This window comes from Cucumis sativus, chromosome 1, assembly GCF_000004075.3.
Source record: "Cucumis sativus cultivar 9930 chromosome 1, Cucumber_9930_V3, whole genome shotgun sequence".
Taxonomy (NCBI): domain Eukaryota; kingdom Viridiplantae; phylum Streptophyta; class Magnoliopsida; order Cucurbitales; family Cucurbitaceae; genus Cucumis; species Cucumis sativus.
The window spans coordinates 16,345,017-16,366,511 of record NC_026655.2 but is presented as its reverse complement, the minus strand read 5'-3'; the positions used below and the strand labels follow the sequence as shown (position 1 = coordinate 16,366,511).

Genomic DNA, 21,495 nt, shown 5'->3' with positions numbered 1-21,495 from the left:
ATATTTTATAAATTTCTTGACATTTTTAAAAACGTCAAGGATTTTTTTTATAAATTTCTTGACATTTTTCAAAACGTCAAGGATTTTTTTAAAAACTTCTTGACGTTTTTAAAACGTCGAGTAAAATTTTAAATTCTTGACGTTTAAGAAACGTCAAGCATGTCGAATTCATACGCTTCTTGACGTTTTAAGAACGTCATAAATTTAATATATATTTCTTGATGTTTTAAAAACGTCAAGGAAAATTTTATTTTTCTTGACGTTTAATAAACGTCAAGAATGATGTTTCAGAAAAATTCTTGACGTTATTTATTAAAAATGAAATCTTTCTTGACGTTTTTTCAAAAAACGTCAAGAAATGAAAACAATAACCGTCAAGAAAGCCCATTTTTCTAGTAGTGTTCGCTTTTTAGTTCCATCCCTAAACGCTGAAAATGGGGCCTCAATTGCAGTGGTCCCGAAAGAAACATCCCAACTTAAAACAATGTCGAAGGTCTCGAAACTTCGCATCCAACTACTTTGTGGTCTCGTTTCGAGTAATGTTAGAGTTTTTTCTTTGCCAAAAACGTCGAACGGTGATGCCACAACTTGACTTTTTAATTTCGTTGCAAAACGCTGAAAGGAGACCACCAATGCTGTGGCCCCTTAAGAAACTACCTAACTTAAAACAGTGTCAAAAGTCTCGAAAGTTCACATTAATTCAGCTCCTTGGTGGTCTCGTTTCGAGTAATGTTAGAGTATTTTTTCCTACAAAAGTCGAACAGTGATGCTCTAAACTTCACTTTTTAGTTCCATCCCAAAATGCAGAAAAGGGGGCCACAATTGCTGTGGCCTCGAAGGAAACTACCAGACTTAGAACAGTGTTGAAGGTCTCGAATCTTCATATCCAACTACTTTATGGTCTCGTTTCAAGTAATGTTAGAGTTTTTTTGCCTACAAATGTCGAACGGTGATGCCCAAACTTCACTTTTTAGTTGCGTCCCAAAATGTTAAAAATGAGGCCACCAATGTTGTGGTCTCGGAAGAAACTATCTAACTTAAAACAGTGTCGAAGGTCTCGAAAGTTCACATCCAGCTAATGGGTGGTCTCTTTTCGAGTAATGTTAGAGTTTTTTTTTTTGCATACAAAAGTCGAATAGTGATACCCTAAACTTCGCTTTTTACTTCCATCCCACAATGCTGAAAATGGGGCCTCAATTGCGGTGGCCCAGACAGAAACTTTCCAACTTAGAACAATGTCGAAGGTCTCGAAACTTCACATCCAACTACTTTGTGGTCTCGTTTCGAGAAACATTATAGTTTTTTTTGCAAGAAACGTCGAATGGTGATGCCACAACTTCGCTTTTTAATTTTGTCCCAAAACGCTAAAAGGGGACCACCAATGCTGTGGCCCTCGAAGAAACTTCCCAACTTAAAACAGCGTCGAAGGTCTCGAAAGTTCACATTCAACTCCTTGGTGATCTCGTTTCGAGTATTGTTAGAGTTTTTTTTGCTAGAAAAAGTTGAATGGTGATGTCCAAACTTCGCTTTTTAGTTCTGTCCCAAAATGTTGAACAAGGGGCCACCAATTCTATGGCCCCGAAAGAAACTACCCAACTTAGAACAGTGTCAAATGTCCCAAAACTTCACAGCCAACTACTTGGTGGTCTCGTTTCGAGCAATTGTAGAGTTTTTTGTGTACAAAAGTCGAACGGTGAAGCCTTAGATTTTAGATTTTAGTTTCGTCCCAAAATGCTGAAAAGGGGGCCACTGATGTGTTGGATCGGTATGGCAACCCTAGAGGGGGGTGAATAGGGTTTAAATAAACTTTTTGACAAATAAAAAGTAAAATCAACTAATTAGATATTTTCTAAAATTTAAATAAAGAACTTTGTAAACTTTGTTAAATAACAAGATTGATAAAAAGATATGAATGGAAGTATGCAATCAAACTCAACCAATAATAATATGTAACTAAAATTAAATTAAAAAATAATTAGAAAAGAGTTAGAGAAGAAGACACCGTAATTTTATAGTGGTTCGGTTAAACTCAACCTACATCCACTTTCCCAAGCACCCCTTGGGATTTTGATTAAAAATCTTCTTTGGACTCTTTCCACGGGTTTGAGTCGAACCGATTCTTGCTCCTTTTTCGGGTTCAAGAGCAAACCCGATCCTTTTCACGGGTTAGGATCCAACCGTTACAATATGATGAAATTTTTAAATCACACAAAAGAAAACTCTCTAAAAGAGTGAGTATACAATTTGAAGCTCACAAGTTTAATCCTCACAATACAATAAGAAGCTCTCAAGAATAAGATGAAAAGAATAAAAATTGGAAGCTTTAGAGAGAATAACAATGTTGGCTTTTTGCTTGAGGATTGTAAAGATGTGGTGATCTTGTGTAAATGTGAAGTATTTAAAAAGAGAGGAAAGATAAATTCAAAATCATTTGGGTCATTAGATATAAGTAAAAGAAAAATGAATGGTTGAGATTTAAATTTAATTAGCCGTTAGACACAATACAAATAATAATATAATAATATGTCTTTTCAAAATATTTTGTTTAAAAAGAAATCAATAAAGTAACTTCACCCTCTTTTAAAAAAACTAGCCGTTAGACACAATAAAAAATAATAATATTAAAATCATTTTTCTTTTAAATTCATTTTCTTTATAAAAGCCAATAAAACATAACAAAAAGCCACATTTGTTACTTCTTCATTGCTTCAAGTGGCTTTCTCTAATTGGTTCAAATTGAATGCTTGGTCGCCACGTCACCATCTCGGATATTTTTTCGTTAAGCTTCTTTTAGCAATATTTTCTTCATTTGAACTTCGATTTGGGTGATTCAAGAGGCGTTAGAATCATTTTTCCAAGCTCTACGATATGGTCTATTCAAATTAATAAAATTGTCAATAAAAAAAATCAGATTTGTTATCATCAAAACATAAATTAATTGAATAATTAAAATAAATTAATTTGAGATTAAGGGCCAAAAAGCCAACATGATGCTGTGGCCATAGAAGAAACTACCCAACTTAAAACAGTGTCGAAGGTCGCGAAAGTTTACATCCAGCTACTGGGTGGTCTCGTTTCGAGTAATGGTAGAGTTTTTTTTAATACAAAAGTCGAACAGTGATGTCCTAGACTTCGCTTTTTAGTTCCATATCAAAATGTTGAAAATGGGGCCTCAATTGCGGTGGCCCCGACAAAAACTTCCAAACTTAGAACAATGTCGAAGGTCTCAAAACTTTACATCCAACTACTTTGTGGTCTCGTTTCGAGTAATGTTAGAGTTTTTTTTGTGAGAAACGTCGAATGATGATGCCACAACTTCGCTTTTTAATTTTGTCCCAAAACGCTGAAAAGGGGACCACCAATGATGTGGCCCCGGAAGAAACTGCCCAACCTAAAACAGTGTCGAAGGTCTCGAAAGTTCACATTCAACTCCTCGGTGGTCTCGTTTGGAGTACTGTTATAGTTTTTTTTTTCTAGAAAAGTCGAACGGTGATGCCCAAACTTCATTTTTTAGTTCCGTCCTAAAACATTGAACAGGGGGCCACCAATGTTGTGGCCCCGGAAGAAACTACCCAACTTAGAACAGTGTCAAATGTCTCAAAACTTCACATCCAGCTACTTGGTGGTCTCGTTTCGAGCAATTGTAGAGGTTTTTTTGCGTACAAAAGTCAAACGGTGAAGCCCTAGATTTCAGATTTTAGTTTCGTCCCAAAATGCTGAAAAGGGGGCCACTGATGTTGTGGCCCCGGAAGAAACTACCTAACTTAAAACAGTGTTGAAGGTCTCGAAAGTTCACATCCAGCTACTGAGCGGTCTCGTTTCAAGTTATGTTAGAGTTTTTTTGCATACAAAAGTCGAACAGTGATACCCTAAACTTTGCTTTTTACTTCCATCCCAAAACGCTGAAAAGGAGGCCACAATTGTTGTGGCCCCGAAAGAAACTACCCAACTTAGAACAATGTCGAAGATCTGAAAACTTCACATGCAACTACTTTCTGGTCTCGTTCGAGTAATCTTAGAGTTCTTTTTGCAAGAAAAGTCGAATGTTCGAGTTCAGAAGCCGCTGAATTGTCTTCTACCCACCTCAGTATTGACAATTTTGAGGGACTTTTTGTCATAACCGCCTGTATTTTCATATTTTTTGCGATCGGTTACCTTGTACTTTCTCTACAAAGAATTGCCTAAGTCTTGGAGAGCTAATAATTCCTTCTGCACAATATTAGCTGACTTGTTTTCCAGGTTCATGGCTACAAATGAAGAAGCTATATGTCTCGTCCCACGAAATGACCCCACTTTTTGCACCAAAACGTGCTATAAGACTTCAAAGGACCACCAAAGAGGAGCCAAGTGTCACAATCGTAGCGTTTCAACCTCGAGACGGACGTTTTCCGTTTTCTAGTTTCTAATGGTTATAAAAGTTTGAAATTGTTACATATAAATTTCAAACCTACATAATTCAAACCTTCATACATTAAATTCAAAATTTATATACCTCTAATTTGTTTTTATTAAAATAATATATATATATATATATATATATATATTATATTAATTCGTGTTGGGTTGGGTTGAACCAAATTTTTCAACCCTCCAACCCGAGACCCAACCCAACCCGAAAAAATCAAATTTTTTTAACTCAACTCATATTTTAACATAATCCAACACAACCCTTATAATATGGGTTGGGTAGTCCGAGTTATTCGGGTTCAACCCATATTTGTACACCCCTAAACCATACTAGTTATGATGATGTTTACACTAGTTTTGATTAAGGGCTGTAATTTCATACTCTTGTAAATTGTTCAAATTTGATTGATTAAAATGTACGAATATTACAAATTGTATTATAGTGTGTATATATTAAAGTGTTGACCATTTTTTTCTATATGCGTGTTATGTATTATAACATTATTGTCGTTCAAATGGTTCGTGTAATGGCAGAGCGACGAGGAGAACAGAAAAAAATGGTAGTAATTGAAGAATTTGCAACAAGAAATAAATGTCATAATATATGAATTCGTTATGCTTCATAATTTGTCGCCAATATTAAAACAATGACATTTTTTTTATAAGAAAAACTGTCATGTTTGCCCTATATTTGACAGGAAAAAATGTCGTCAATAGTAAAACAATGACATTTAATTTTTAAAAAAACTGTCACAATTAACATATCCTTGACATTTAAAAAATATCATAATAAACGAATTTGCGACATTTTTAAACTGTCGTTAATACGCAAATGATGACAATGATTTGTTGTCATAAAATAGTATTTAACGACATTTATTTCCTGTCATGAAAAAACTTATTGCGACAGTTTTCAAAAACTGTCATGGAATGACTTTCAATGACTCCCGCTTCTATGACTGAAAATAACTGTCGTCGTAGACCATTTTTTGTTGTAGTAAATTTGTTATCTAACGCTTCAAATGGATCAAGCACAGGTCTCACTGGTGGGGTTTGGAATACAATACCTATGGAACCTAAGTTGTATTTGTGTTTATATTATCATTTACAATAATTCACACATCTTAATTTCTAATCTGATATATTTTCTCCCTAATAACAAATTATTTTAAGTACTGTTTGAACCATGTAAATCACTACCGTTTATCTTTGATTGTTGATTTTAAATCAGTATTTTAATATAACTAAATATATTGTAACCTATCATTTTGGATAATTTTATAATATTTCAAAAGATCGTAGATACAACAACTACACCAAAATTGTGGTAATAATATGGTTGTTTGTGGTTCTTATCATTACACAAAGTTACACTACAAGTTTGGCTTCACTTTTGATGGTCCAAGAGCTCAAACCAACTATAACTTATATCAATTAGCTTCTTAATAATGGAGAGAACGTCGGGTATCAAGGAGGTTCTTTCATGTACGAGATTCTCAAGTCGTTGAAGCTCCATGATTTCCAACTCAAAAGTTACCAATCTCCAGAACAAATGCATAAACTTTTTCTCAAATGAAGCATCAAAGGTGGATTTCTGCTGGTGTGGATGAAAAACCTTATATTAGTGGTAAACTATAAATAATAATAATTATTATTATTTTAAGTAACTTCGACTTCTTCTAATTATTATTATTACTATTTTCATTTGTTTAATATATTTTTTAATAACATATTTTTTTAAATATTTGAATTTTTTTAAAAAATATTGAAAATTGGAAAAAATGTATAATTTCGATTAAGTAATAATTAAATTAAATTTAATAAGAAAAACGGAAGATTGAGATATTTAAATATAATTAAAGAAAAAAATTAATTAATAGATTAATTTAATAAAAAAATATATTTTTAGAATTTGAATGTTTAATAAATATATTATTATATATGGGTATATATATATAAATAATGAGAATAATTAAATTTAACTATATTTATAAATAAACTCATACAAATTTAATATGTGGGAATAATTAAATGTACACGTTTGGAAAAATCTCAATACTTCACAGAGTTTTTTCAAAGTAATAATTGGAAGAAGAATAATATAATGATTCAAGAGAGTAGAAGAAAAACCATGAAAAATCAACTTCTAAATAATAAAGAAAATAGTTCAAATAAATGATATAATGTTTGACACTGTGGTTACTTGTTAATTAGCTTTCTAAAATAAATGATAATAACAATAAATCTCTTGTTAAGAAAAAAAGTTTAAATAAATGGATTAGTATTAACAAATGATTTTTAAAGTTAATAAATGGAGAAGTATCGAGGAAAAGAAAATTCAAAACAGTAGCTAGGCATATAGTAATTAAGCAAATTGAATCAAGTTGCACCTATAGGGCTACAGGTTCTATGCTCTTCTTTCACCATTTTTCTCTTTTTAAAATAAAATTGTTCAAATTAGATCATATTTGTCCATTTTATTTGCATCATTTCTCATTACTAACATAAAAAAAAATTAAAATATGATTAGATACACAAAAGTATCTACCTACAATGCACCAAAATATTTTTCCTGTTTGAAATACATTTTTAAAATTTTAATTTTAAAAAAAAAAATCTTCTTTTAAATTTTTTTTAATTGCTTTGTAAGTTTACTTTTAAATAGCTTTTGTCAAATGTGCTTTCAGATAAAAATAAGTTGTCTAAAAATGCTTTTTCTTTTTCAAACACAAGGATATATGCAGGCGAGACTGTACCCAATATTTTTTTTTTTAAGAAAATATATATTGACCTATCATGGACGACTCTATTGTATATTATTAAGCAATTACTAGAGATTGTGATTATAAATAAACACAATGCAAGGCTGTGAGGTAGAGATTAATATTCTAGTCAAAAGTAGTGTAAGAAACAAAGTAAATATTTTGCCATTATTGAGATTTGAGATGATGGGTGTGGGAAGCCGGTGCGAAGGATGCTGCATCATGGTGTGGCTTGTGTAGGCGGTGGTTTCCGCGAACGCCAGCTGCGAGTTCGTCAAAGTAGGTGTAGTACTTGATCCCAATACAACTGTGGGGATACTCTCCAACACTTCCATCCAAATGGCCCTCTCTGATTTCTACGCCAAAAATCTCAAATACAAAACCAGTATTTCCTTTATCTTCAAGGGTGCTGGAGATGTGGTCGAAGTAGCATCTGCAGCAACTGAGTTGTTAAGAGACGGAGTCGAAGCCATAATCGGACCTCAAACTACAGAACAAGTCTTGTACCTAACAGAATTCGGAAGAAAATATGAAATTCCTGTAATCTCCTTTACGGTAACAACTCCCTCCTTGTCTCCAAAACAAAACCCATATTTCATAAGGGCAGCTCAAAAGGATTCAGCTCAAATGGGAGCCATAAATGCCATTATTCAAATGTACGGATGGCGAGAGATAGTTCCAATATACGAAGACACGGAGTATGGACGTGGGATCATCCCGTATCTAGCTGATGCCTTGCAACAAAACGGCACTCGATTGGTTGTTAGAACCATGATCTCTCGGTCATCCACGTTAGCCAAAATTTCAAAGAAGATAAAGAGGCTGAAGGATAAGCGCAAAACCATATTTGTTGTTCACATGACTCTCTCAATTGGGTGGAAGGTTTTGAGTGTGGCGAAGAAAGAGGGAATGATGAGTGAAGGATATGCATGGATTGTAACTGATGGCCTTTCTTCTTTGGTTGATCCATTATTATTGGAATCCAAAGTCATGGATTCCATGCAAGGGATTGTGGGTGTAAGGCCATACATACCCATAACCCAAAAGTTTCAACATTTTCAAGTGAAGTTCAAACAACGGCCTCCACTATCACTCTCTTTAGGTTTGTCTATGGATTGCCACTCTCTTGAAACTTCAACCTATCTTTAATCTTTTCTTTCTCTTGTAGATTCACTATTATTATGTGTTAATTATGTTATTATTTAATTCAATTCAAAAAATAAAAATCAAAAATCAAAAACCAAAAAATTAAAATTAAAATATAATCGAACAGTTAATAAACTAAGACTTCAATAAATAAATTAAGAGAAAACTTGAAAAAATTTTAAAAATCAAAAACCAAATTGTTTAATAGAATAAGGCAATAAAAAAATATATGTGTAGTTTAATAAAAAATTTAGACATTCGTGAAATTTTAACATAGAACGTAATACAAGGCAAGCTAGGCTTTTGCAACAATTTAAAGAAAACAAGTAAGGAGACTACACAGTATTGAAGGATACATGTAGAGAGAACGAAACATAGAGTTTGATAAACCAATTTGGTGTAATATCTCTTACATACTTTGAGACCGTGTTCTTGACCGACAAAAAGTTTGGTATGGGAAAAGATAAACATATATAATGCAATATTTATCCATTAGAACTCCATAGCGATTAATGCACAAACAACTTTTATTTGATCAAATCTCTTCAAATAAGAGTTACTTAGGTTTTCTGTAAGTGTGAGCTTTCCTTGCTTTTACAAGGCAACTTCTTTGGAGCTGAGATAAACTATTTTTCCCTATCACATAGAAGGAAAACAAATGAATATATAAACTAGGTGGTGCACACAAAGTGTAACCACAATATAGTAATCAAAAGTGAGCCCTAATAAAAAAAACAGTACATTATATAAAAGACTCCGCCTGGAAGAGATTTTCCAAAATGAAAGAAATATTTTCTATAATCAGGAAGAAAATCAACACTAGGCCTGCTCACTTGGATAAATAATATTTATTTTCAAACAAATTGGAAGTAGAATGAGACAAAATGATTGACATTTTACACAGGACATTATACATTCATCACATTTTATCTATAAATAAAAATAGACAATTTGTATGGTAGAGAGATGAGTACCTGCACCCAAGTTTCTTTTTCTTTTGTGATTAGTAATAATTATAAAACCAATCAATTTTTAAAAAAGATAAAATTAATGAAGACCAGTGGTTAAGAATATTTTTTATTGCTTTCTATCCCTCCCAAATGCAATTACAAAAATACACTTAGATATTATCATAATTTTTTGCTATTTTTTGTAAGTGTCTGATGCAGTTTCTTTTTCTAAGTATCCTTTTTTTTCTTTTTCTTTTTTTTCTCTTCTTCTCCCCACGCTTACGTCTTTCCTACCTTTGTTTTTCCTTCCTCTGCTTCTTCTTCTGCACGGGAGTCTACGTGAGCAGCTCCGACTCTACCAATTCTAGTGAAGAGAGTGGTAAAGCGAGAGTGTGATGATCATGTTGAGAGAAAGTAGTAATTTGTGAGAGAAAAAAAGTGCGAGAAGGAGACGAGAGCAAGAGCAAGACTCTGATTCTTTTTTACGTGGCCACATAGATTTTAATAATTTCAGCAGAATTTGACTTCAGTAAAGGGTTATTGAACATATTTTTCAACAGCAGGCGTACGATACGGTGAGGGCATTGGCCATGGCTGTGGAGAAAGTGAATCAGTCCACTATCCCTGCAACTGCGATCATGAAGATAAAGCTTCGGGATGTAATTCGGAATACAAATTTCGAAGGCATCTGTGGAGATTTCGATTTGGTTGATGGAGAACTAAAAAACGACCAACTTTTGAAGTGTTCAATGTGTTGGCTGAGAAGGAGATTGTAATTGGGAACTGGACTCAAGGAATTCCATTCTCAATTAACCAATTGAAGCAACCCATTTGGCCTGGATACACAACCAACCATCCTCCCATGAATTTAAGAGTAGGAATTCCAATCAAACAAGGTTTCCAGGAGTTCGTAGACACCAACATAAACGACCCCCAAAGCTCTTCTGGATTCTGCATCGACATCTTCCTCAATGCCATTCAATTAATACCCATTACCATAAACTATACGTTCGTTCCTTTTATGAACCAAATTGGGAAAAGTAATGGGTCTTACGATGAGCTTCTGCAACAGATAGTGGACCAGAAAGTAGATGCAGTTGTTGGAGACATAACAATAGTTGCAAATAGGTCGCAGTTGGTAGACTTCCCTTTGCCTTATTTACAATCTGAGGTCACATTGCTTATTTCTAAGCAAAATGACAATGACGGAGACATATGGGTATTCTTCAAGCCATTTAAATTGAATCTTTGGATAGTTTCTTTCATTTTTTTCATATTCACTGGCTCTGTAGTTTGGCTACTGGAATGTCGTGTCAATTCTGAATTTGGAGAAGGGTCGCCTCAACAGAAAATTGGCCTCATCTTTTGGTTTTCCCTCTCCACTCTCGTTTTTGTTCACAGCCAGTACACTTGCACCTTACTCATCATCACTCATAACTCAAATTTAATTTATCCCTAAACAACATAATTTTCTAACAATTTTGGTGGATGTATCATTAGGAGAGAAGGTAATGAACAACTTATCGAGATTTGTGCTGATCATTTGGATTTTCGTGGTGCTAATCCTCATCCAAAGTTACACTGCAAATCTATCATCCACGTTAACAGCACAAAAGTTGCAAACGTTCCAATTTTGATATCAAGGAGATAAAAAAGAATGGCAACTCGGTGGGTTTTTTGAACGGTTCCTTTGTGGAAGATTACCTAAAAAAACTTGGATTTAGTGAAACCCAGTTGAAATCCTACGGAAGCCCCGAAGAATATAAGGAAGCCCTAGAAAAAGGAACCAGTAATGGTGGAGTTGCTGCCATTTTTGACGAACTTCCTTACATTAAGGTCTTCCTTGGGAAATATCCTTCTGGCCGCTTTCAAACGATCGGCCCTGTTTACAAAAACGATGGATTTGGTTTTGTGAGTTCTCTCTTTGTTTCTCTTTCATTTTTAACCTAGCTTGTGTGTTTTGGGTTGTTTATGGAAATTAATCTACAGGCCTTCCCAAAAGGATCACCTCTGGTGGCTTACTTTTCGAGAGCAATATTGAATGTGAATGAAGATGTATACAAAATGTCCAAAATTGAGAAGGAATATTTCTCAAATCCAGATGCTCCACCAATCCCAAATTTCAGCGATTCATCTCTGGATGTTCGAAGATTTGGTGGTTTATTCATCATCATGGCACTCGTAAACATGTTGGCATTGTTAATATATATGGTTCAATTCTCTCTCACATATTGGCCCGAGTTGACTCAGTCTTCGTTTACTTTCAAAATGGTTGAAATGGTGAGGCTTTTTTACAACCTGCATTTCCGCTCTTCATCTCTGCAAACAACTCATTCTAGAGTATATTCTGTCCCTTCTACTCCACATAATTTGGGTATAGTAAACGAAGACCAAAATGGAACATAATGCACAAACAACTCAATCTGGATCAGAGCATTCTGTTTCTGAGATAGCAGAAGCTACTACACCCAACCATGGAGATTCCACTGAAGAACCACACAATTTGGGCATAAGAATTCAAGGCACAGTAAGCCAAGCATAATGCCCAATCCATGAAACTACTACTAATTAGCTTTGTACTTTGATGCAAGTAATCAGTTGGGTTAGGTTTTACCTATTTACACATTCAGGCCAGCATGTAAATTCATCGATTAAGGTAAGAAGTTTGATCCCACTCAATTACTTTTGTTGTTTACGTGTTTTCCGTAATTGTAAGGAGATATCGAACTTGTTTTGGAATTTATAATTAATTTTCCTAATCCAATGGAGAAATAAAAGGTGTTCAATCGGGTTCTATTGTGATTTATTCATCATTCTGATTAAATCAATTTTAATACAGTTTGGCAAACGGTCGATTTATATACAATAACTTGAGAAAAACTTAAATGTACTCATCTATTATGAACTCCTACTATACTCAACAAAAGAAATTGTCATGTGTTAGTTTATTTCTCTTCTTAAAAATCTTAAAATATTATTTTTTGTGTTTAGACAATTGAAGAAATATGAGATTGTAGGTTGCACTGATAACTTCTTTGGAAAATACATTCACTCAAAAAGAATGGGTATTTGATGGGTACATTATTAATTTTTAAATGTATAATTATATCTAATATTTCATCTATAAACTCAATTTATTTGTTTAACCAAAGTATGCATTATCTTTTATATAATACAATATTGCAAAAGAATAGTTATAAAAAAAACTAACATAAAACATGCCCATTAATGTATCACTAGTTTCTATTTAACCTAATAATTTCCAAGTAGTGAATAGTACTTGGAAAACTAATTCCTATCCTAAAAATATTTTATTAAATACAGTTAGTTCCTATCATACAAAAATAATCAACTATTTCATTATATTTTATATCAAGAATCTATCGATTTGCATGTGTAAGAAATTTGATAAGATCTAAACAATATTGTCATACTCTAAAACAAGGACCGAAATTGTCACAAATTGAAGATTTAAGGACTGAACTATTGCTTACTAAAGTAATTGGTACAAATTTAAAAGCATTATAACTTTGATTGAGACCTAAGTTTCTTTACACAGGTATAAAAACATGAAATATAACCCTGTTATAAGTAAATCTCTTACTTTCACCTTCCCATTTTCAGATTGCCTACTAGACATACTTTTAAGCCTCAGGCCCTCAGGGATGTTCTAAGGGTTGTGTTGAACATGAATAATTTAGACATACATATATATGATAATATCATACAAAAAAGAATATATCAACTCGGCCAGCAAACTGAAGAGGAGATGATGAGAGATGAAGAAGCTTTTAGTCCCCATTGATCATTAGTGATTGAAAAGGGACCCTCTTGATTTCAACAAACGTCGAGTTTTCCTTGCTTATTGGTTGTTTCCATGGCTCCCCATCCATTTGCAGATAGGCCTTCTTTCGCTTCCCACCTCTAATTTCAATTCTAATGGCTGCTGCCTGTAAATAAACATTCAACAGTTCAAAAACACAAATCGTGTTTGGAGTAGAAAACCAAGTAGTAATTTTCCTGAAAAAGATGAAGCACCTGGGCGATATGTTTGGCAGAGATTATATCTACCATTACAAATGATGTATGCCATCCTTGTTTTAGGCCAAAAATCTCTAGAAGACCATCATCAGCATGTGCTTCCACAAAACCTCTCTAGTACAAAATAAATATTTCAGTCAATGTATAGCATGAAGAGAAAACAACAATGCTAACTAAAAAAACACAATAGCATAACAGAACTTCGTCGTCAGTACCTTCTCCAAGTACTCTGGCTTTAGCTTACCCCATGGGTTTCTTCCACTTGCATAGTTATGTAAGTTTAAAGCAACAATAGACCTAACACTATAGCCCAACCAAAAAAACAACATCAATTGATGTCCCCCAAAAAAGAAGTAAACAAGTTTCACGATTCGCACATAAGAGAGTAGAGAGAGCAGTTCTACCTGGAAGGAACTGGAACCTTTTCCCATTCTGCACAGTTGATCTTTTTTATATGTATTCTAATGATGTTCTTAAGCCCACTACAACAAGAAAAGCTTTATGTGGTTAGAAACTGAGAATATATATGCATTCTACTGGGTTTTTAATAAGTATAAGCTATCACCTCAAATTTGGATTGTTTGAGCAGGATGTGAAGAACCAACCTTGAGTGCAACTATAACTTGAGTAAATTAACTGTCAGAAATAAAAGATTTATAAACAACCACTAATCAAAAAAGAAATCATGTTTTGTTTAACGGATAAATATAATAGTCAGTTCAACCTTATTTGTAACTGGACCTTGAGCCAAGTACGGTCTTTTGTTGCGCAAATGGTGGAAGCCGTAGGCAACTTGAGCATCCATTCCTGCATTGTACATTAATAGAATTGGTTAATTAACAACTGCTAATGATTTTGCAGATAAGCAAATAGACAATCGTCTTAAAGAAGAGAAGCAGAATGATGACTAATTAATCTAATCCTCCATGGGACTATTAAGTTCAAGACACAATCAACTTTGCTAGTGAAATTACAACTAATCACTTCTCTAAACATATACATTTCAGAGTTTAACTTCACCAGTGAGTTCAACTTACCTATGCTGAAGTAATTATAAAATACTCCTTCAAAACAAGTCAGTTTGGTAGGTGAATCTTCTATGTCATCCAGTTTCTGCAGCCATGGGACAACATTTCCAATCACAAACTGAGAAATAAATTCCAACATTTTCTTCTATTTTGTGTGGATAAGTGATTGGAACTGGTATAGTATAATTGAAACAGTATATAATTACATGGACAGCTTCATTCAGATCACTTTCTTCTGTTAGCTTCAAAGAATGTGGTGGTTCCACTTTTTCTCCAGCAGGCATCGACAATGAAACATGCCAACTGCATCAAGAGAAATTCAAATTTAAAACCAACTCCAGAAACAGCTTCGAAGTTCAGAAAAAAAATCAAATTCTCACCTATCCAAAGAACCAACTTGACCAGTGGTAGCCCTGAGGAGAGATCTTTTAACAGCAGATTTCCAAGCAAAAGGAAATGAACCTCCCTGATTAAAAAAAAAAACAAAAACAAAGCAATGATTCTGAATTGGAGTAGAAAAGGAAAAAATAATGCCTTCCTATAAAATTTCGAGTTGAAACTACAAAAACTCACCCAACCAAAACTTCTGGCAAGATCATTCCCAGTACCAAGAGGAATAATCCCAACAGGAAGAACAGGGTTGCGATCTTGTTTGTAAAGTTCTGCTAGACTTCCCAGTACCCAACCGACAGTACCATCACCTCCTGCAACCTGCTCCACCAGTTCAAGTTCTCTTCCTCAATTTTCCAATACGAAACAGTTCCATTGGATAACAAATATGTAAAGCAATAGAAACAATCTTTTTATGTGGGGTTAGTGTGAATATCAAAATACCATGATCCTTATTTTTTGACGAGTTTGTTTAGCACAAACATCGCCATGATCAGCCAAGATTTCCAGGCAACGCAGTCCATACTGCACAAATTCATGAGGCTTCACATCCAAAAGATCAAACACCTACAACAGTACAATACAAACTCTGAAGTAAATCCTCACTCAATTATACATACAAAAAATCAGATACGAAATTCAAATACAACAATTACACCTACCGAAAATAAGAATCAAACAAAAAACAAGTACAGTAATTCCAAAGATGACACACGTAAAAAGAAGAAAAAACAATGGGAATCCCGAGACTTCTTCACAGAATAAATAGTGAACCTGTTCTTCGCTGATTAATTCCTGGAGTCGCTGCTTAAGCTTCTGGCCATGGCGGCCACCGCTACGTGGGTTAATGAAGACCACCAAAGGGGTCTCCGGCAATGGCGATACCATATTCTGCGGCGGAGTAGTGGCAGAGGCTCCGGCAATGGGGTCTTTCAAGCGGATAGAATCACGCAAGGCAAAGCGGAGATATTGGGGCATTATAACCTTTGTATTGAGCTCATGTTTATCGATTCGGATACCGGAGAGGCCGCAGCCTTTGAGAGAGTCGATGAAGGAGGAGCGAGCTGCTACAGTAACTTCATCGCCGGCACCGGGTCCGGCGCTTGAATGGTCCATTTGTGGGGAGTTTGAGAAGCGGGGAAGATTGGTGTTTTGTTGTTGTGGGGTGAAGTAAAGCTTAGGTGAGTAGGAACAATAAAAGCGGGAGGTTGGAAGGTTGTGAGTGAGGAGTAAACAGAGTGGCGTCGGTGATGGGGACTTTGGTTTGGCATCACAGGGACTGCGCTGGCCGATGTCAGACAATTCCTCATCTTTACGTCTGATGTCAACTAAATATTCTGACTTTACACAAAAATTCGAAAAACATTGAGCTTCCTTCAATCCTCCTTTTTTTTTAGATAATGATGATGTGAATTTCAATTTCTTTTTTTAATGTAAGGTATATATACCTTTATTACTAATGTAAGTTATCTTCACGTTAGACATATTTTCTTTTTCTAATTCACATGTTCTTGAGGTCAAATTAAATCAACTATTTTTCAATTAAAGTGCATGACCTAAATGTAATGGTGATAGTTTTAAGGTTATACATGGTCTCTATCTACTTTAGGATATACTATGACATAAAAATGACATGTTGGATCCAAATGAGTGAGACATACCTAAATTAAGCATTTGGTATGGTTCGACTTTGGCTTTAACCAAGGCCAAAGAGACTCTAGCTTAAGCCAAGGGCTAAGTCCCCTTTTCGGCTCACTTTAGCCCTAAGTTTCTACTTTTGTATGGTACCATGATTTTTTTTTCTTTTGATTTTTTTATTGAATAATTTATTATATTTTATTAGTGATAGAATCCATCCAAACTAAATCTAACATTTTATATACCTACAAACTTTTTCTTTTATTTATTTGCAATGTGTTATATTAGTTGCTGTTACATTTGTATACTCTAAAAGAAAAAGAAAAAAACCAAACCAAAACAGATAAAACATACCACATTGGGTATAAGAAGCCAAACCTTGAAAATTGTTGAATGACAGAATTTTGGGAGAACATATTCACGACTGAAAAGTTGTGCCATAAAGAAATGGTTGTGAATAAAGAAGACAAATTTCATCATCAAAAGTCAAAAGAAAATTAATATGTATATATTTAGAAAAAAGAGACAATTTTCATCCTCAAAAGTAAGAAATATGATTGTCATGAGTTCATTTGTTTCTCTCTATCGTTTCTCAATTCTTGATTTTTGTCAAGTAACTGTGAGATAAAAACACTTGAAAGAGAATTTCTTTAAAATGCAATATTAAGAAAATTTCTTTAAAATACTTAAAATATTGAAGAAAATGTTATATTTGAATACATATAATGTTTTTGCTAGTAGAACATTTGTTGTTTGGTCATATAGGCAAGTGGCCCTCCAATAATTAAGAATTTGACATGTCCTTCAATTAACACACAGTAGATTAAGCTAACATGTTGACGATTCATAGAAACATTAATGAAGGAATTTAATACCTCAACCACCAACAACGCATTTCAAGAACATAAATAAAAGCATAGAATAGTGGACTTACATTATTATTGTTATAGTTAGCATACCACCATCAAGTTTTGACTCCAATTTATATTTCATGAGTTTTATTTCAATTTAATTTATAAATGATAAGATTTACTCTTTAATAAGTTTTGATTTATACTTTAATTCTAAAAGTTGAAGTGCATCAATTAAAGTCAAAAATTGATGGTTAGTATTCATTTTAGGAATAAAATTTTGAAATTAAAAAATCAAATCAAAACAAAATTCAAATCTAAAAAAATAAGGTAGGATACTTTGAAACCAACAAACTAAATAACTAAAACAGGAGACCACAAAATCTATATATTTTTGCAATATTATATCAGTTGTTGTTCGGTTGATTAAGGGTGGCCATACTGAAAATATTCTCTAAAAGTGACATTAAGATCATTCGGGCAAATGATTGAAAAGTTGTTTTTTCAATTAAGAGAGAGAGAGAAAGAAACCTAAGCAAAGAATTTTTTAAACTAAAAATGAAAAACAGCAAAATCCAAACCAAACGTGAATCAGTTCAGCCTATAGTGACCTAGTCACTTGTGCTACTCCTGGAGTACAGAGGTCACAAACATATCCTTTTCTTGTTTTAAGATTGTGGTATAAAAGTCAAAGATTCATTCGTAAGCAAACAGCTGCTTTTCAACCAAAACCATTTAACTCATAATTTATCCAGCATTCTAGTCTCAGTTTCAACCTACAGTTTGTTTCTGACAGAAAGATGAGCAAGATCAAGCTCCATTCAAGGCAGTATAATTTCAAGGGAAAATTTCCAAGATAGGGGATCCTTTTAATTGTAGCAATGCAAGGTTAGTAATAAGACAACCCTGATTTGCCTATTCGGAAGAATTTGCTTTGTGTTAATTGCTTCTTGTTCTCGAGCTAGATGATGCAAGTTCCACTTTGTCCACAACCACGTCCCCATGGCAACCAATTGTGTATGAAACATCTAAGCCATCTACAAGTAGGTGATAGATTGTGCTCTTTGAAGAACTTTGTGAACTACTCGAAACTTTGTCATTTAGGTGACCATCTGAATCTGAACTATCATCTGAATCCGTCTTAATGTGAGAGCAATGAGGTCGACTTCGTTGAGACACTGATCGAATATCCCAAGAAAGCACCTGTTTCACAAAGTTTTTCAATTCATCTTCCGACGCATAAAGTGATTTCTTTTCCTGAAACCAACAAAATATGATGCGTGAGAAATTTATGTGGCAAAATGATGGAAACCAAAGAAAAAATTAAAGAGTTATTTAGACAGTTGGACTGATTACATTACTGAAAATAAAAAATAAAAAATGAGTGTTAGAAATGAGACCAGGGAGAGAGAACGTTGGATTGAAAACTATTAAGCAGAATGAAGTTTGTATTATAAGTTGAGTCCAAAACACTCTATCTAAATATGGATTTTGGATTACATTACATTACAAACCCATCCCATTACGAACCACTAAACACCCCTAAATGGCATACCCCATCCAGAATATCCTACTTTGTACCATATGAAAGTTGAGAGCATTAGCTCTTTGTAACGTGGAGTTTCACAAAAATGGTAATCAGACTACAAAGCAGCCGCTCTCCCAACGTTCATAATGTAAAATTCCAGAGGCGTAATTATCTTTAGGCATTTAGACTCCTTGTGCTACAATATCACCAGAAGACAACAAAGGCTTTCACTTTTATTAAGTTTTCTATCAGAGGACCAACCTAAGGCTGATTATGACCCAAAACTCCAGCAAGGACGTCCCGTCCCTCCCCTCCCCTCCCCTTCAGGTATAAAATATAGCAATTTGAAAAGTGCCTTTTGAAACCAAAGAAACTAGATTCTTGATTTTACATTACACCTTTCCAATACCCAAAATTTTAAGGAAAACTTATGCACGCTAAGTAAAATATTGTTGTGTATTGATTTTACCATGTCCTGTGCAAAACAATCAGAGAATATTTCTGGCATATTGTCGAATATTCCAAGTTGGCCCAAACACTAATGAATATCTATGTAGTAGTAACAATAATAATGATGATTATGAAACAACAATGATCAATTAATTATAAAGAAAAAGAAAAAGGAACTCACCGTTAGTGGCCAACACTTGGATAGAGTGGACGTAAATTCTTCAGAGAAGCAAATGGACGCAACAGTCAATACATTGTCCCCCTGTGTTGGCGTAAATAACATGTAAGAATGCCAAGAGGAATGTACATAAACATATTACATGGTCACAGCGTATAACTCCAAATATGAGAGTAGGACAAAAACCTAATAGTATATGGAAAGCTGAATTTCTTAAGTTATTTGCACACAACTAGTCATATCACATATGCCATGCATAAGAGAAGTTTGAAAAGCACAACATTCAGAATAAATCTTCGTTGGGACAGACTGAAAGAATAGTTGCCAAAAACTAAAACATAAAAAACAATTTAAACGATGAATAGCAATAACATAAGCATCGAGGAAATTCTAAAATAACGTTTAGTCATAGAAATTAATTCTTGAAGACATACCAGTAACCACTTTGGGACTGTTGCATTTTGGACACTGTCACAGTATGGTAGATAAGGTTTAACATCAAGTACTGGCTGTAACAAAATTCAAAAAAAGCAAGAAATCATAACAATCATTACCCCAAGAAGTAACGTATAAATTCAACTAGACCTTTTTCGTGGTAAGAAAAATTGAAAACGAACTCTTACAGTTCCATCAACAAGGTCGGCACCAGAGAGTAGAATTTCATGTCCCTGGACAGCCTCCACCTGAATTGGTAACATAGCAGATCTATTAATCTTAGATTTAATATTCCCCCATTTATTTGTTGCATCTGAATGCTGTCTAACACTTGCAAGTTACAACAACTGCAAGCTTGTAACCATGAATTTCTAATACTAAATTAAATGACATTTCAGCCTAACCATACAAAACATGTTGGACCATGTTCATGTGACAGCAAAACCCATCTAGAACTCGTTAGGGGAAGACACATTTCATCCACGTCTGTGATCTACCATGGGCTTCTCCATAAACTTGCAAGACACATCGACAGCACTAAAAAAAATTATCTTACCTTTGCAACAGTAAGTCCGATTGGGCATGGTCTATGTGGAGATCTCGTAGCAAAGACTCCTACTCTTTCGCCTTTCAACCTCGGTACTCTAACCTACCATTGAGCTGTCCTTTTATGGGATTTTAGGAAATTATAAGAATAATAAAAATATGAGTTCCACATTGAAGGAGCATCAACTAATGAAGAAAACGTACTTTGGCCTTGAATTTTGATTTCGATGGATCCTTCCACAACTTGTCAAGATCTGTGTTCAAATGAAAGACATATATGACCCAGCAATGGGAATATTCTCCAAGACCTTCAATGGAAGCTGGGGGAATGCGAGCAGAAAACACCAGCCGTGCCCTTGCAAGAGGTACGAGCAAAGATTGCCTTGGAGTCCCATTCCTAAAAAGAAAACCCCCAAAAAAGGTTATTGATTGTTCGATTTTTACAGCTAACTGAAGAATATGGCTCACACATATCCACTTTTGACATTAGCTTTATGAACAGAAAAATGAGAAAACAACGACCCAAAAATTCATGTTTCAACTACCAGATAATGCAATAAAAAAACTAACCTGGTAGTGAAGGATGATTGGATAGTACCGATTGGCGTCATGGGATATGAAGTACATTTCACACTATCAGACTTGGGTTCCGCAACTGCTTTCCTTAAAGCCTAAAGTAGGGAGAAAATTGAAACCAAGATATCAAATAACAACACTGGAACATGAAGCGATGCAGAAGAGCAAATGATATGAAGTACCTGCTGTGCCCGTATTCGGCCTTGTCTCTCGGCGGCGGTTTTTTTTAATGAAGCTGCTAGAGAAGCCTCGAGCTGTCGAACCTTGGTACCCAACTCTCTGGACTTCTTTGTCACAAGATAAACTGGGGAAAACAACAAAACTTTAATTGTAAGAAACAAATCGGAAATCGGAGAAACTAAGAAAGAGGACATATATGATCTAAAAAAAAGTTTCGAAGTTTTACGAGATATGATGGCGGAGGCAGAGATAAACGCCAGCGTGACGCTCATGGCGGCCGTCGACCATCTTGAATCCGCAGCGTAGGTCATTAGTCTGCAGCGTTCAGACGAACTCGATCCGGCTGCTTGAGGTTTAACCAATTTCCGGTTTTGGGGTTTTATTTTGGA

General features: G+C 34.4%; 2 protein-coding genes across 2 annotated transcripts; both read right to left on the bottom strand.

Moving 5' to 3' along the window:
* Positions 1 to 12,718: 12,718 nt before the first annotated feature.
* LOC101219598 (diacylglycerol kinase 7) lies at positions 12,719 to 16,052 on the bottom strand. Its single transcript, XM_011657845.2, has 12 exons — positions 15,499 to 16,052; positions 15,169 to 15,291; positions 14,908 to 15,045; positions 14,715 to 14,800; positions 14,541 to 14,637; positions 14,344 to 14,419; positions 14,031 to 14,113; positions 13,872 to 13,942; positions 13,711 to 13,788; positions 13,522 to 13,609; positions 13,304 to 13,420; positions 12,719 to 13,215 (listed from the first exon to the last, which is right to left on the bottom strand). The coding sequence occupies exons 1-12, from the start codon at positions 15,838 to 15,840 to the stop codon at positions 13,057 to 13,059; spliced, it is 1,458 nt and encodes a 485-aa protein (XP_011656147.1). The 5' UTR covers positions 15,841 to 16,052; the 3' UTR covers positions 12,719 to 13,056.
* Positions 16,053 to 17,857: 1,805 nt separating this feature from the next.
* LOC101219357 (hypothetical protein) lies at positions 17,858 to 21,495 on the bottom strand. The gene is made up of 9 exons (XM_004149837.3): positions 21,333 to 21,495; positions 21,109 to 21,230; positions 20,921 to 21,021; positions 20,555 to 20,747; positions 20,361 to 20,453; positions 19,993 to 20,052; positions 19,804 to 19,878; positions 19,373 to 19,453; positions 17,858 to 18,470 (listed from the first exon to the last, which is right to left on the bottom strand). The coding sequence occupies exons 1-9, from the start codon at positions 21,415 to 21,417 to the stop codon at positions 18,153 to 18,155; spliced, it is 1,128 nt and encodes a 375-aa protein (XP_004149885.1). The 5' UTR covers positions 21,418 to 21,495; the 3' UTR covers positions 17,858 to 18,152.

Bases quoted from the DNA above. Each gene is read 5' to 3' on its own strand.
- LOC101219598 (XM_011657845.2), bottom strand. From the start codon at position 15,840: ATGGACCATTCAAGCGCCGGACCCGGTGCCGGCGATGAAGTTACTGTA. The intron at 14,420-14,540 runs GTAATTATATAC...CCATGGCTGCAG, and splicing joins ATCTGAATGAAGCTGTCCAT to AAACTGGATGACATAGAAGA. The intron at 14,114-14,343 runs GTAAGTTGAACT...TGTACAATGCAG, and splicing joins TTATAATTACTTCAGCATAG to GAATGGATGCTCAAGTTGCC.
- LOC101219357 (XM_004149837.3), bottom strand. From the start codon at position 21,417: ATGACCTACGCTGCGGATTCAAGATGGTCGACGGCCGCCATGAGCGTC. The intron at 20,748-20,920 runs GTTAGTTTTTTT...TTTTCTTTTTAG, and splicing joins CAATCATCCTTCACTACCAG to GAATGGGACTCCAAGGCAAT. The intron at 20,454-20,554 runs GTACGTTTTCTT...GCTCAATGGTAG, and splicing joins AATCAAAATTCAAGGCCAAA to GTTAGAGTACCGAGGTTGAA.